The 13946-nt window shown below is 39.4% G+C and overlaps 1 protein-coding gene across 1 annotated transcript; it reads left to right on the top strand.

Annotated features, from left to right (window-relative positions):
* The first annotated feature begins 11 nt into the window (after positions 1-11).
* rab22a (RAB22A, member RAS oncogene family) lies at positions 12-13128 on the top strand. Its single transcript, XM_072381741.1, has 7 exons — positions 12-388; positions 1666-1745; positions 3875-3956; positions 7945-8016; positions 8562-8668; positions 8993-9102; positions 10086-13128. The coding sequence occupies exons 1-7, from the start codon at positions 353-355 to the stop codon at positions 10181-10183; spliced, it is 585 nt and encodes a 194-aa protein (XP_072237842.1). The 5' UTR covers positions 12-352; the 3' UTR covers positions 10184-13128.
* Positions 13129-13946: the final 818 nt, after the last annotated feature.

Here is a 13946-nt window from a genome sequence, read left to right as displayed (position 1 = left end):
TCAGCGGGCTTCTTTGTGTATCTCCCAACAAAAAAAAAAAAAAATTGCCGTTACTGTCACGTGACCGCGTGCCATCGTTCAAGATGGAGACCGTGCGATCTGGAGTTTCGGTGTTCACTAGCTAGCTGTTTACAATAATGACAATATGGCAAATACGACGAAAAGCAGGGGGATTTAACGCTAACTGTGGGACTTATCACCTAAAATGAGATGCGCATTTTTCAGCTTTTGATCACGATGAAGCAAAGCTTTTCGTAAAGGCAGACCAGCTGAAGAATATTGAAGTTAAGAGGCAAGCAGAGGAGGAAAATTGTCAATGATCTTCATCTCAAACTTGTGTTGAGACATCGATATGTCGTTAAGAGAGTTAAAAGTTTGTCTCCTGGGGGTAAGTCGGTATCGCTTTTTAAATTCACTTATCTGCCTTCAGTCCTAATTGTACCTGTATTGTCAAAACCGCTGTGCTCATCTGTCAGGCTGAACCAACACTGTTGGGCATTTATGTTTTAAATAGCACATGTTTTGGTAATTTGTGAGTACGCTGTGCTGTCTCATAACGATATTACCATTTGTTGAACGCAGCAAAAAGAAAAAAAGGTGTATGTACAGAATGAATCACACAGATAGCAGAAGACACCATTCAGTGTATCAGCATCACAAGAGCAAGTCCTTCTCTCCATCATCTGCTCATGAGATTTAATGAGAGCTGTCACACATAGCCAATTGATCTGTTACTAAGTCTGTAAAATAAGTTTGGTTTATTTCTATAAATATAAACACTTCTTAGCTTTCACTCAACAGCTTTCTACCCTCAAGTGTTACATATTACTGTTAATTTGAATATTGTAGATTTAGAGACTAAAAAGGACATTTAGAGTTGTCACACTTGCCTAAAGGGAGGCATTTTAGATGAATTTGTAACTTGAAATTGTAGGGATCAATCGCAAACAAAAATCTTTTGAAAGCCAGAGTCTTAAGTAACCGTTAAAGAACACTGCTTAGAAATTAAAGCACACTAATAACATTTATGCATGTCCAGGTTGGAGCATATGTCATTCTTTTTGTCACAGTATTATTTCAATTCATTTCTGGAATAACTTTCCCTTTCCCTGCATCCACTGAAGAGATGGATATATAGCTGAAACAGAATAGACAACGCACAGACAAGTAGACTGAAAGAAAATGAACTTTAACATACCAATTATCCATCAGTTGGGCAATTCTTGAATCTAAAATTACTGGTTTTAACATGACCGATGGGGAAAATTGGCTGCTTTTGTTCTGTGTTTTTTTTTGTCATTTTGAAACCTGTATCTTTATGTTTTTGACTCTTAATTGCGCTGAATGCATCTGAAGCCGTCCCACTGGGCTCAGACTTTTCACTCTTATTTTCACATCACTTTGGATAAATGATCCCATCATCAATGAAAAGGAATTAAACAGGAATGAAAGTAATCATTAGTTACAGCTCAGTTCAGATAAGGCAGTCATCATCCATCAGTAACATAATTAAACTTGTTCTTCTATTTATCCCCCTCAGATGACTTTAAAAATAGGGTTTTTAAATCTCAGTAAGCAGGAAGAGAAAAAATGCCATAAATAGACATTAGAAGCAATTGTTTCTGACTATGTTTACTAAGCATCGTCTTTATTTTGTCTCTGCAGGATACCGGAGTTGGAAAATCGAGTATTGTTTGGAGATTTGTGGAGGACAGTTTTGACCCAAACATTAACCCAACAATTGGGTAAGTTCCTGCTGCCTCCAGTGCCTGAAAGTTTGTTCATTTTCAGTCCCATTTGTTGTAGTTTTTTTCCGACAGTCAGGACCATTAAGTGGATTCACGGATTCCAATTAGAGCTGAAAAAAATAGTTAATCAATCGACAGATAATTAATCTGAATTCAGTTTGGTTTTAGAGTTTAAATTTGGCTTCAGGAGATTTATTTAAGACCAAGCAGATAAGAAATGAACAGAGAAAATAACTGACAGATTACAGGGAATGAATTAAAAAGATTAGCTGCAAATAGTGAACGTTTGATACTATAATTAATATTTATCAGCCATGAAATTAGAATGAGGAGAATGACGGTTTTTAGCTACTGCTTTTACTTTGCCTCACGATAATATGCTGATTGTGCTTGTAGATGTGTGGCATCTGTTAAAAGCTCTATAAAAGTCCTTTTAAAGTGGCAAAAAAAAGGATCCAACAGAATGACATTATTCTAAAACTATTTTAGGAGGGATATGAGAAGTAAGAATGAGCGAAAACAAGATTTATCATTGCGTTATAAGACTATAGAATCCAAGATTTACACTGAATCATTTCAAGAGGAAAAGCATCAATGCCATCATCGCCCTCAGAATTTTTTTTACAAATGTCTTAATAAAAAACAAACATATGTCAAAGTGTTGGCAGCCTTTGCTCAATACTCGGTTGAAGCACCTTCTAGCGAAGCAGTTTACAGCCTCTAGTCTTTTCGAGTATGATTCTACAAGCTCGGCTTGGCTCGCTGTATTTTTGGGCAGCTCCTCCCACCCTTCCTTGTGGAAGGTCTCAAACACCGACACAGAACCTCGGTGTGCAGCGATGTTCAAGCCTGGGCTCAGACTGAGCCGCTCAAGGACATTCACAGAGTTGTCCTGAAACCACTCCTGTTTTACTGACTGTGGGTCGTTGTGCTGTTGGAAGGAAGACATCCCCACAGCATGATGCTGCCACCACCATGCTTCTCTGTAGGAATGGTCTTGGTCAGGTGATGAGTGGTGCCTGGTTTCCTCCAGACATGACGCTTGACATTCATTCCAAAGAGTTCAATCTTTGTTTCATCAGACATGAGCATTTTATTTCTCATGGTCTGAGAGTACTTCATGTGCCTTTTACCGAGGAGTGGCTCTCATCTGGTCACTCTACCATACAGGCCTGATTGGTGGAGTGCTGCAGACATGGTCGTCCTTCTGGAAGGTTCTCCTCTTTCCACAGAGCAAAGCTGGAGCTCTGACAGAGTGACCGTTGGGTTCTTGGTCACCTCCCTGACTCCCTTCTACCCCGATTGCTCAGAATGTCCAGACGGCCAGCTCTGGGAAGAGTCCTGGTGGTTCCAAATGTCTTCCCTCTGTGCTCATTGGGACCTTCAATTTGTCCGTAACCTTCCCCAGATCTGTGCCTCGATACAGTCCTGTGTGACAGTTGCTTGGACTTCATGGTTCGGTTTGTGCTCTGACATGAGTTGTCAGCTATGGGATCTTATATAGACAGGTGTGTGCCTTTCCAAATCGTGTTCAGTCTTATCAGTTTATCACAGATGGACTCCAGTCGAGTTGTAGAGACACCTGAATGCTCATCAGTGGAAGCAGGATGCACCTGAGCTCAATTTTGAATGTCATGACAAAGGCTGTAAATCTGTGTATATGCGTTATGTATTTGTTTTTTATTTCTAATAAATTTTCAGAAATTTCAAACAAATGTTTTCCACTTTGTCATTATGGGGTATTCTGTGTAGATTTTTGAGGGAAATAATAGATTTAATCCATTTTGGAACAAGGCTGTAACATAACAAAATGTGGGAAAGGTGAAGCACTGTGAATACTTTCCAGATGGACTCTGTCTGCTGAATATTAGCATACAACTCTTTCTTTTGCCAAAGTTCCTGCTTTGTTGTTTTTAAGATGAAACCTAAATACAAATCTCTAATCAAAACAGAGGATTAATTTATTGCGAGCCTTACTGTATTGATGAAGCTCTGAATGCCCCATTGGGCGCTTTACACTTTGATCATTCTTGATACATTAAACTTTTGCAGGTTTTCTGCCTTTTTGTTTTATTATCTGCTGTTCAAAGCCATTGAGTCTCAATGAAACTATTTCTCTCCACCAGGGCGTCCTTCATGACCAAGACAGTCCAATACCAAAACGAGTTGCACAAGTTCCTGATCTGGGACACGGCAGGACAGGAGCGGGTTAGTAACATCCTCTGAGCTTATGACCTCAGCAGCTGTGATGAATAGCTGGTCTCTGCTGTCGCAGGACAACGGCACAGAGGTTTAGTTTTGTTCTCATTTTGGAATTTTCCAAATTTCCTCATGTGATATTAACAGAAGTGAAAGAACTATCAGCATGTGTCACACCACTCCCTTAACCTGCTTTTAGGCAAGTGAATACTGCAGTTAGTCAGGATTTCTGATAGGGGGCAACATTTTCCTTTCTATAGGTAGAGTTCTGCCACCTCACCAATGACTATAACTTCTTTAAGTCCTCCTCTTTTAGGCCCTTTTTACACATTTTAAATCCCATGGAGTGTTATTGTGTTTTCAATCCGTGAGTGTAGTTTGTTAAGTAAAAAAAATCTTCAAATCTGTCATTGTTAGTCCTTTCTGTCATCTTTATTCTTTGTCCTCTATCGCATTTCCGTCTTCTCTTCCCAGCCTTATATTTTAGGGTATGAATTGAGGAGTTGTTATTTCATGTCATACCTCATGTTGTATGCAACACTTGGATTTCTCTTCTTAAATATTCTTCACTCTTGTGTCCAAATGTCCGGCCATCCAAACGCGTGCAAATGATCGGTGGCTACACAAAAGGAAACAGGATACATTTTTGTGTTTGAGCACCGCGTCAGCACTTATTCCTGTGAAATCGACACCAGTTTCCAGACAGTTGTAGTCTAAGGAACAGCTTTCTCCTTTGACTCACATTCTACATCCCACATTTCTCTACATTACTTCCCTTTTTCTGTCCAGGACCTTCCCTTTTTCTGATGCTCAGTGTTCAGCTATTGTACTGCTGTTTTCCTGCTGCTGCTCTCTCCAGAGAGATGAGATAAGGTACGGCTAGTCTTTCATCCTCCTTCCCCCTGGAGGATTCTGCTTCCTTGCGGCCTTTACGGGATGTCCGTGCAGACCCATTTAAGATAAAACAGGAGGATAAACTCAAACCCTGTCGCAGCCCTCTGACATGTCTTATCTGCCACTCCATATCAGTTTTTTTTTTCTTTTGTGTTTTCCTCTGTGCAACAAACGATTTCTTCTGCGATTGTTTTGTGCTCTTTTCCATTTTCTTTACTTTTTAATTCCCACAATCCCCCCCCTTTTTCACACACATGGCCAATCAATCTCCCAAGCAGTTCACAGTGAGTGAAAGAGTAGTTCATTCCTTCAGTGGGTTTTGCATGTGGCTCCATGTGCACTTTTCCCACAAAGCCACCGTAGTATCTTTAGGCTCAAAGTGGCTTGTTTTCTAACTTGTGCAGAACGTTTAACTATCAAAATCTGACAAGTTTAAGCGAAATACAAAGCTCTCCAAAGCTTTATTACGCAGAGCATAAAAGAAAGGTGTTTGATTTCCACCATCCATATCTCAAGACCAAACAAGGCCTTAAATGTACATCTGGGTCCAACTATCAACGGCCCATCCAGGCCTCCACCTCTGACTGCTATTTCTCACTAAAAACAAGCAAAGGGGAACCCTGCATCCTACTGGAATGGGAGGGTCTCCTTCGTTATACACCCAGCTCTTGGTTTCAGCGATTAATCGGCTGTCCCAGGGCATCACTGGAGTTGCTCTCTGTGTTTCTGTGTGGCCAGACGTCTGGCCTTGCTTTGATTGCTCTTTGGGTTAAAGCACAGATAGACCACACAGGACTGGCAGTGGTGCAGCTCCAACACCCGCCAATGAAACAGACAGCGCTCTCCTCAGTGCCTCTGCCAAATATCCCAAGCTGGAATCCCATTGGTAGTCCTGGGGCCAGTAACAACTATAATTATGTGGAATGTGTGCTTTCTGAGGTAACACTGTCACTCCAAGATGGATAGTTTATTCCATCCTATTGTAAAGGAAAATAGAATTGGCGGAAAGGCTGGGTCATTGCAAGTGAGGTCCCTTTTTTTTTTTTTTTTTTTAAGATCTACATCTTTATTTTTCATATAAATATCATCAGTTAATGTATGACACATGGCTTTAATGGCCTGTTGAAAGCTCCAGTCCAGAGCATGCTGCAGGAAGGTTTGAAAAGCCTCTGTTTTCTTATTGTTGCTATATTTTATATCCCTCTGGTTGCATAAATCTGAAAAATATCCCACAATATTCATAAGTATAAAGATTATCATGGAGGTATTTATGGCCCTCAAAGAAACATGAGAGCAAAACATGAAGTGAATGCCACAGCTGGAGTTAAATTATGGTAAGGCTTCTTGAAATTCATCTGGCATTTTTTATCAGTCAGAATCCATTTTAGATTAGGAGGTGATGACCGTGATGTTAGATTCAAACAGTGTGAGGCGTACTGGAGCTACGCTCTTCAAACATTGGCTCCAAAGGGACCGAAGGATTCATTAATTTTTAGGATTGTTTCCAGATGCCATCACATTAGAAAATATGTCTGCTCATCCTTCCAAGATATTTTTGGATTAGTAGCTACTGTAGATAATCTGCACTTTTTTGTTTGTAGATCTATATGAACTATGTGTTTGAGATCTTTTATTGATAATTGTACCGTCTAGAAATTGATGAATTCCTAATTGGCAACTTTGGAAGTTTTTAATGCAACTGGAGTCACAGACTGGAATTTATTTGATATATTCTCATGTTTATTACGTGGGGTTCTGGTCTTTTTTTTTTTTGTTGTTGTTAAATGTTTGTTTCCTTCAGGCATCCAGGTTCATATAGGCACATTTTGGATTCAAATCTTTTTTGACCCTCTGTATTTCTTTGATATTTGGAGAATGTGATTGGTTGGACACTTGAAGCCACTTCATATCTAAGATGGCTTTCGATTGCTTATTTGTAACATTTTGGTACAAGATCTTCATCAGGCAAACAATTTTTATCAGAGTTCAGGAGTTTGTTCTGGGGTCTGACTCATCCTTTACCGAGGCACGTGTTTCCGAAAAAAGATAGCGACATCCCTGGTTTGTTTTAAAGAATCGACTCCAGAAACACTTTGTCATTTGCCTGGCGCTGATGGATGAGAAAGTTATTGAACGCTGTTCTGGATGTTAGCCGAATCCTGATACTTTTGACTGATATTATACTTGGATTCAAACTTATCATTCCCTTCAAGTTCTCTGGAAAAGAAATGTGCGTTTTAATGTATTATCACAGCAGGCTTATTGATGAAGCCACGTCTCACTGTGTGCTGGAAAGGTTTCACCAGAAAATACCAAAACCTGGCAAAGCCAAGCCTCACAGGCAGCTATGGAATCAGAAATGCTGCACATGTTGTTTTGATTAAGCAGTTCCTTGTGACGTATTGGGTTAAGATCAAATATATGATCCTCCATAAATATCCAGACACTGACAGCTTTTGACACTTTCTGCTCATCTTTCTCTTGATGACTTTCACATGTGTGAGGTGAAAAGACTTGCCATACTTCCATTTTAAACGCGGCCTCTTGGCTTACAGTTGTAGAATAGCAGGTCTTTGGTTTTCATTTTTTTTCAAATGGTACTTGATGTCTTAGTTTTGTGCTCTGTTTTCAATTTGTTACAGCCGATCTGATTGAGTTTAATGAAACTCCCAGTGACGTAATTTCCATAAGTCTGTGCCTGCGTAATGGATTAGCCACAGTCCATGAAAAACCACAACACTGTTTAATGGTCTGTGGGAGGTAAAGATGTATAACAGCGCCATTTCACTGAAATTATATTTTTAGTGCTCTGTCATGTCCAAAAATTCTTCAAAGTCTTCAAAGATGAGTCAGCGTTGATTGTTTTCAAATAAGATTATTTAGATTCGTCGTCGTTCTGATGCCGCTTTCACATGGACTCAAAGCCAGAGTCAGACCTGACGAGGGCAGATCATACGAAACGACCTTGTTAAAGCAGAGAGAAAGTGTGCTGAACAGCTGGAGACGTGCAGTCTTCTTCACAGCAGCGGATGTGGATTTCTTCTTTTGAAGAGTTGCTCTTTAATACTCGTCTCTTTAACATTTTCTCTTGATCTTCCCATAGTTTCGTGCTCTGGCTCCGATGTACTACAGAGGTTCAGCGGCGGCCATTATTGTTTATGACATCACAAAAGAGGTTATTTTGACTTTTTCTTCTCGATCACAAATATGTACAACGACTGTATGATTTTTGTTGCTCCTCTGTGTTTCCATCAGCATGTCAGATTGATACGACTGTTAAAAGAGAAGTTGATACATTTATGAAATACAAGAGTTTTAGGAGAAAGATATGAAGCTACAGTCAGTAGATGATTAGGTTGATATGTGTAGCATTTATATTTAAAAACGGGTCAAATAACTGACTGTCTGAAAACGCATATAAAAACACCCAAGTTTGTACTTTAAAAACAATGCAGTGTGTTATTTCCAAGCATGTGCATGGAGGGGAACAAAATGTTGCTAGCATGGACCGTGGTGCAGAAACAACACATTTAAAGATTAGTGTAAGAATCTCTACAGCAAATACCATTATTTTGATTTCACAGTGATTTATGTACCTTAACATCCCAGTGGTGCACATCTGCTCATCTATCTTCTGCACAAGAAAAAAACTCACAGGGGATATTACCTGCCTGTCTGGGTTATTTTTTCATCGGCATAACATTTTACCCGTACCATCAGGAATCCTTCCAGACATTGAAGAACTGGGTGAAGGAGCTGCGCCAGCACGGTCCTCCTAATATAGTGGTCGCCATCGCAGGAAACAAATGTGACCTGTTAGACGCCAGGTGAGCCCTTAGCTTGTAAATTATGCCGTTTTGATGTGGACAATGCTTGTATGTAATTACTCCTCATTTGCAACTGATGAGCAATGATGGGTTTTCCGAAAGCAATATTGTAGATATAACCTTTTTTTTTACATCGGACTAATATTTTAGGTCTGGGTGAATAAAAAAAAAAAGCTGTAAATCTTGTTAGATTTCTGTCTCTGGAATTGAAAAATGGTCTCCCAGATTCATCCATTAAATGGTAAAACCTTCCACATGTCAGTAGGAAAATATTTGATGGCTATCAGGAGACTCTGCCTTCATATTGCAACATAATGTTTACAGGGAAGTGCCAGAAAAGGATGCCAAGGACTATGCCGACTCCATTCATGCCATCTTTGTGGAAACGAGCGCCAAGAATGCCGTTAACATCAACGAGGTGTTTATAGAGATAAGTGAGTGTGTTTTCTTGAATATTTGAAGCTGGTCTGAACATGTTTGGGGTTTTTTGCTTCACATCCTAGACTAATTAAGCTGTAAACAGTTTTTGTCTTATTCCGGCATCTTAAAGTAGAACTGTTGTATCTTGGATCATAAGAATTTATTTAAACGTTTTTAGGAGTGTTACTGTTTTCTTTTAAGTGAAGCAGGTTGCAGCTGTTCAGGCAGTGATGAGTAAACCACAGGCAGAGATGTGTTTGTTGGATGTGAAGCAGAATCCATTCAATCATGACCTGTTGACGGCTTTTAAAACAAAACTAAAAGGGACTGTAGCTATAACAGGAATTTTATGTGTACATTCATCAGAAAACTATACACTTTTCCACTTTAAATTAAACCGAAAGTTTCTGGATCTGGCTTACTGTTCAAGAAAATATGTAGAGAGGACGTAGCAAAGAAGTGTGCTCACCGACTCTTTCAGGGATTTCCACCAGAGAGTCAGTCATGTCTGTTTTTAATTCTTTAATGCATTTTTTGTTGGTTTTATTATAAACCGAGATTTTTCCAGATTCGCTGAACATTTTTTAATGATATTATGTACCATAAATTATCAAATTTATCACTACAACCTTTTAGAAATTTGTTGCAGGCATCACATTCAAACTGTGCACACATTTTTCCAAAAGATAAGCAGATTTGTCACTTTAAACATTTGATATCTTGTCTTTGTCCAATCATTGGGATTTAGATCATTTGCACATCATTGCACAGTGTCCCATCTTTTTTGACAAGTACTCACTGTTGCAGACGAAGCTCACTGAATACTCTAAATGTGCTTAGACTTAAGATGTCGTCTGAAACTGAGATAAAACCTTTCTGTCATTGACCTTAATCACCAAAGGGAAACATTCTAAAAAAACAAAAAGAAATAAATAGATAAATAGATAAAGGACAGAAATGGTTGAATGTTAAAATGTGTGTGTGTGTGTCCTGGCAGGTAAGCGCATCCCTGTTGTTGAAGCAGCAGGGGCAACCTCAGGGAAAGGTTTCAAATTGGGACGACAGGCCTCCGAGTCTCGCAGGACGTGCTGCTGATGATGCTGGTGACTGTTCCCAACCCGACCTTTGACCTGACCTTTTCTTACCCGCTGTGCCCTCTTCAGCTTAAAGCCACCAGACACCATCACTGACCCCCCCCCTGGGCGCAGAAGCGCGCCTTTGACGGCAACAACTGACACGTTTTTATGGAACTCAACAACAGCAAATCATCTGTCATCTTTAAATTGCTGGCAGGTTAAATTCATGCTTGCATTCATACATTCACGCATCAGTGAAAGACCCAACTTTTTTTTTTCCCAGCATTTCATCACAGGAATTTACGACAGGTCATTTACTTTTTACATTTGTACAAATCTGTTATTCTTCAACCAAAAAAAGGGAATTAAGGGATTAAGTCTAATTCTTTACTAAGTCACAAGTTACTGCCTTTTTAGGGAAATGTCTCCCAAAATATCCTCGACTTCATGAAGAAACCATCTTTTGTGTTAATGGGCGTGCTCACTAATTTATATAAGCTTTAAAAGGGAGACGTAAATGTTAAATGTCACACAAGAAGGGTTTTAAGTCCTATTGTGCGACTGACATTTTCAGTCAAGGCAAAACACCAGAGAGCTGTTTTAATGTAAACCGCAATCACACAGTAAAAGATGCAGAAATGAAAGATGTGTGGGAGCCTACTTCCTCTACGCTGACGGAATAGTTCAAGTTTTTTGGAAATTTTGATACCACTGCTGTATCTGTATGGTACATGTGTAGCTGGAGCCAGGAGATGGTCACTTTAGTTTACTTGAGTCAGGCGAAACTGTTCTCACCAACCTTCATATTTGATGGATTGATTCACTGTGGCATCGCTCCTCTCATCAGACTCTGCCAGAAAGTAAAAAGCATGTTTCTCAAATTTCCTTTTAATTGTGAACTCTGTTATTCTTCGCTCTTCGCCTTTGGTAAATAGTTTGATTGCCACATATCCCTGAGAATGATAAGCAATCATTGTAAAATTAAACCTCTGTGATCAGAAGAACCTTACAGTCAACATTTTCCAACTTAACTATTGTATGATAACACTTCCAGCTCCTTACATCTGTTCTGCATTTCCCTCCACAATCACTGAAGACGAATCAAAACGCTCCTGTGCATAATGTGCCCTCTGCTGCACATGGTACACAGTGTGTAGAGAATCCTGCCAGTGTTAACTTTTCACTGGCGAGCCAACCCGCCTTCAGTCTTTTGCTGCTACTTTACAACAGTAAAACAAGGGAGGTTGGTTTTTGTGAGGTCTTGCCAAATTCTTAATTGTCTCATAAACATTTTTCATCCTTCCTTTTTTCACATAATCAGCACCAGCTCTCACATCTAGTGTTGTTTTACTACTTGGCCTGCGATGAAAATAGAGGGATCTGGAAACTAGGCCTCATTCAGAGGAAGCTCGTATTTTAGAGCTCAAATCTCACGTTCACAGAAATTTATAGGTGGAGAATCAGACGTGGCGCTGTGTCGACATGCTGACCCCTTTTTGAACCTTTGTCTCCATTCTGCTCTGAATTACTGACGCCGCTCTGCTCCAGAGTCGGCTCTCTGAGTTTTGTTTTTTCACTTTTTGTGCCTCATTCCTCTGAACTTCAGGTCTTTACTGCCGTCTTTTAATTGTAGTAAAGCATATTGGAGCTTTCACAGAGCTCCTCACATTCCTGGACATGATTTTAGATCTTCTACCCTTTTATTGCAGTTGCATCATTCAGCTCTCATAGGTTAAGTTGACACGGGAGCCAAAGCTGACTTGTTACAGATTCTTTATAACTGTATGCCTGTCTATCTCTTTTAACCCACAAATCTCTTTTTTGAACAAAACCAACAACAAAAAAAAAAAAACGGCTTCTGGCTTTAACAGTTGCAGATCTATGAATACGCATCGTGCGCTTTACTATCCGCATAAACAACTAATTCCCTCTGAGCTTCTTCAATGTAGCTTTTACTGATAAGTTGTGTTAAAAGCAGTGCTGCCTAGTTTTCAGGATTTTCCTGTGGAGTGCAATAGTTTTTTTATTCAAAATGTGACCTAATCCACATGATCTCATCCCTTCAGCTTCCTTCCATCACATGATTATTACAAGATGCATCAGTCTCATTTTATGCCGATTTGATGACTGTTTTGCTCAGATGTGGATCATCAAAAAATCAGTATGAAGGAGCCGATGATGTCTTCCAAAAAACTTGAGAAAATAAACTTTGAATCCTCGCTTCAGTCTTTGAAAATTCATCCAGTAGCACGTTATAATGCCAGCTCTAGCAAGTCATGACTTCAACTTCAGCAAACGTTTTGAAAAGGGACAACAGTTTGGGATCTTGAACGCAAAAGTGCACTTTGTTTTGTATTGATTTTACCCATGTTACTAACTCCTCTGTTATTTTCTCTGTGGAATAACACGATCAAATAATCTTGAAAAGCATTTCAGCCTCTATATGTCCCTCGATTTTGTTTCAGGTTTTTGCTTGGTACCTAATGCTGTGCCAAAGCCATTTTACAACACCACACATAATTAACCTTTCTCCTTTCTGATGTTTTATGATTTAAAGTGCTCGTCACATGAAAGTTTCATGATTATAACACACGTTTGCCCATATTTGGAAACTGGAGGCATGTCAGTGTGCCACCAGTTTTGCTTAAAAAAAATATCAAAAGTCTTGGGCTGGCCCTGGGAATGTGATTATGAATCTATATTATGTGTCTTTTTCAGTGTAGATATATGCCACGAGATTGCACACAAACTAATGACGCTCTTACTTCTTTCCATTTGTGTGAACACAATATATCTGCCCACCATTTACAGTAAAACGTATCAGTGTAGTTACCATATTTAGCTTTTTACTATGTTTCATACTGGTTGGGATAAATTGCCTGAAAACACTTGTTTGCAGTGTACTTCCAAATGTGTAAAAAGGGAATTGTCAATTGTTTGCTAATAAAATTGACAAAAAAATAACTTCCTTCTGTGTGTGAGAAGAAGAACGGACGGATGAGTGTGAACACAGTCTCAATGGCATTTCTCGCTATCAGCAACAACAGTGTTGTGATAAGTTAGTTGGCAGCCAGCTGCTGGGCTATACATACACATAAATCTGACACTTGATATGTGTGTTTGACTGGCAGAAGGCTGTAAATTGTACTGAAGGGGCAGAACATCTACTTGACAAACTCTCAATCCTCCTACTAAAACCCCTGCACAGGGCAAACCACTTTAGTTCCAATCTTCAAAAGATGCAGCATGTGGTCATGAAGTTTGCCGTATTATGGACCGTTTGTAACAATTGAATGGATATTTGTCTTGTTAGCATCGGTGTTAGACTTGAGTCTGGCTGTGTATGAAGATACAATTTTATCAAGTTAGGCGAAATGAATGAAAGTTATAATCTGACAGGTGGAAATTGATTTGATTTAATGAATTAATTAAAAGTGAACTAGAGCAACGGCTCCAATAACAAGAATTTGCCAATATGCTGCACGTGTGATACATGTTTTACTGTTCGCTGTTGTTGTAATATTATTTTGCTTTTATAAACACTTGTGTAATTAATTCATAAGACCAATCCAGCTGCATGTTCAAATCAGCAAGAGCCCTCTTGCTACAGCCACACTGTACATGTCGGAGGAATTGAGCCTGTCTCTGTTGTTGCTGGAAAAACTTGAAATGTTCATGCCGGAGAGGATCAGAGGGAAGTGCAAGTCATATAAAGCTTTCAAACAAAAAACGGTCTACACTTTAGTTTTGTATCATTTAAAACAGCTGTTGATGAAGTCCCT

This window comes from Leuresthes tenuis, unplaced genomic scaffold (assembly GCF_036924035.1).
Source record: "Leuresthes tenuis unplaced genomic scaffold, fLeuTen1.0.hap1 SCAF_3, whole genome shotgun sequence".
NCBI lineage: Eukaryota > Metazoa > Chordata > Actinopteri > Atheriniformes > Atherinopsidae > Leuresthes > Leuresthes tenuis.
The sequence above is the reverse complement of the archived record's forward strand: the minus strand, read 5'-3'. Positions and strand labels throughout refer to the sequence as shown.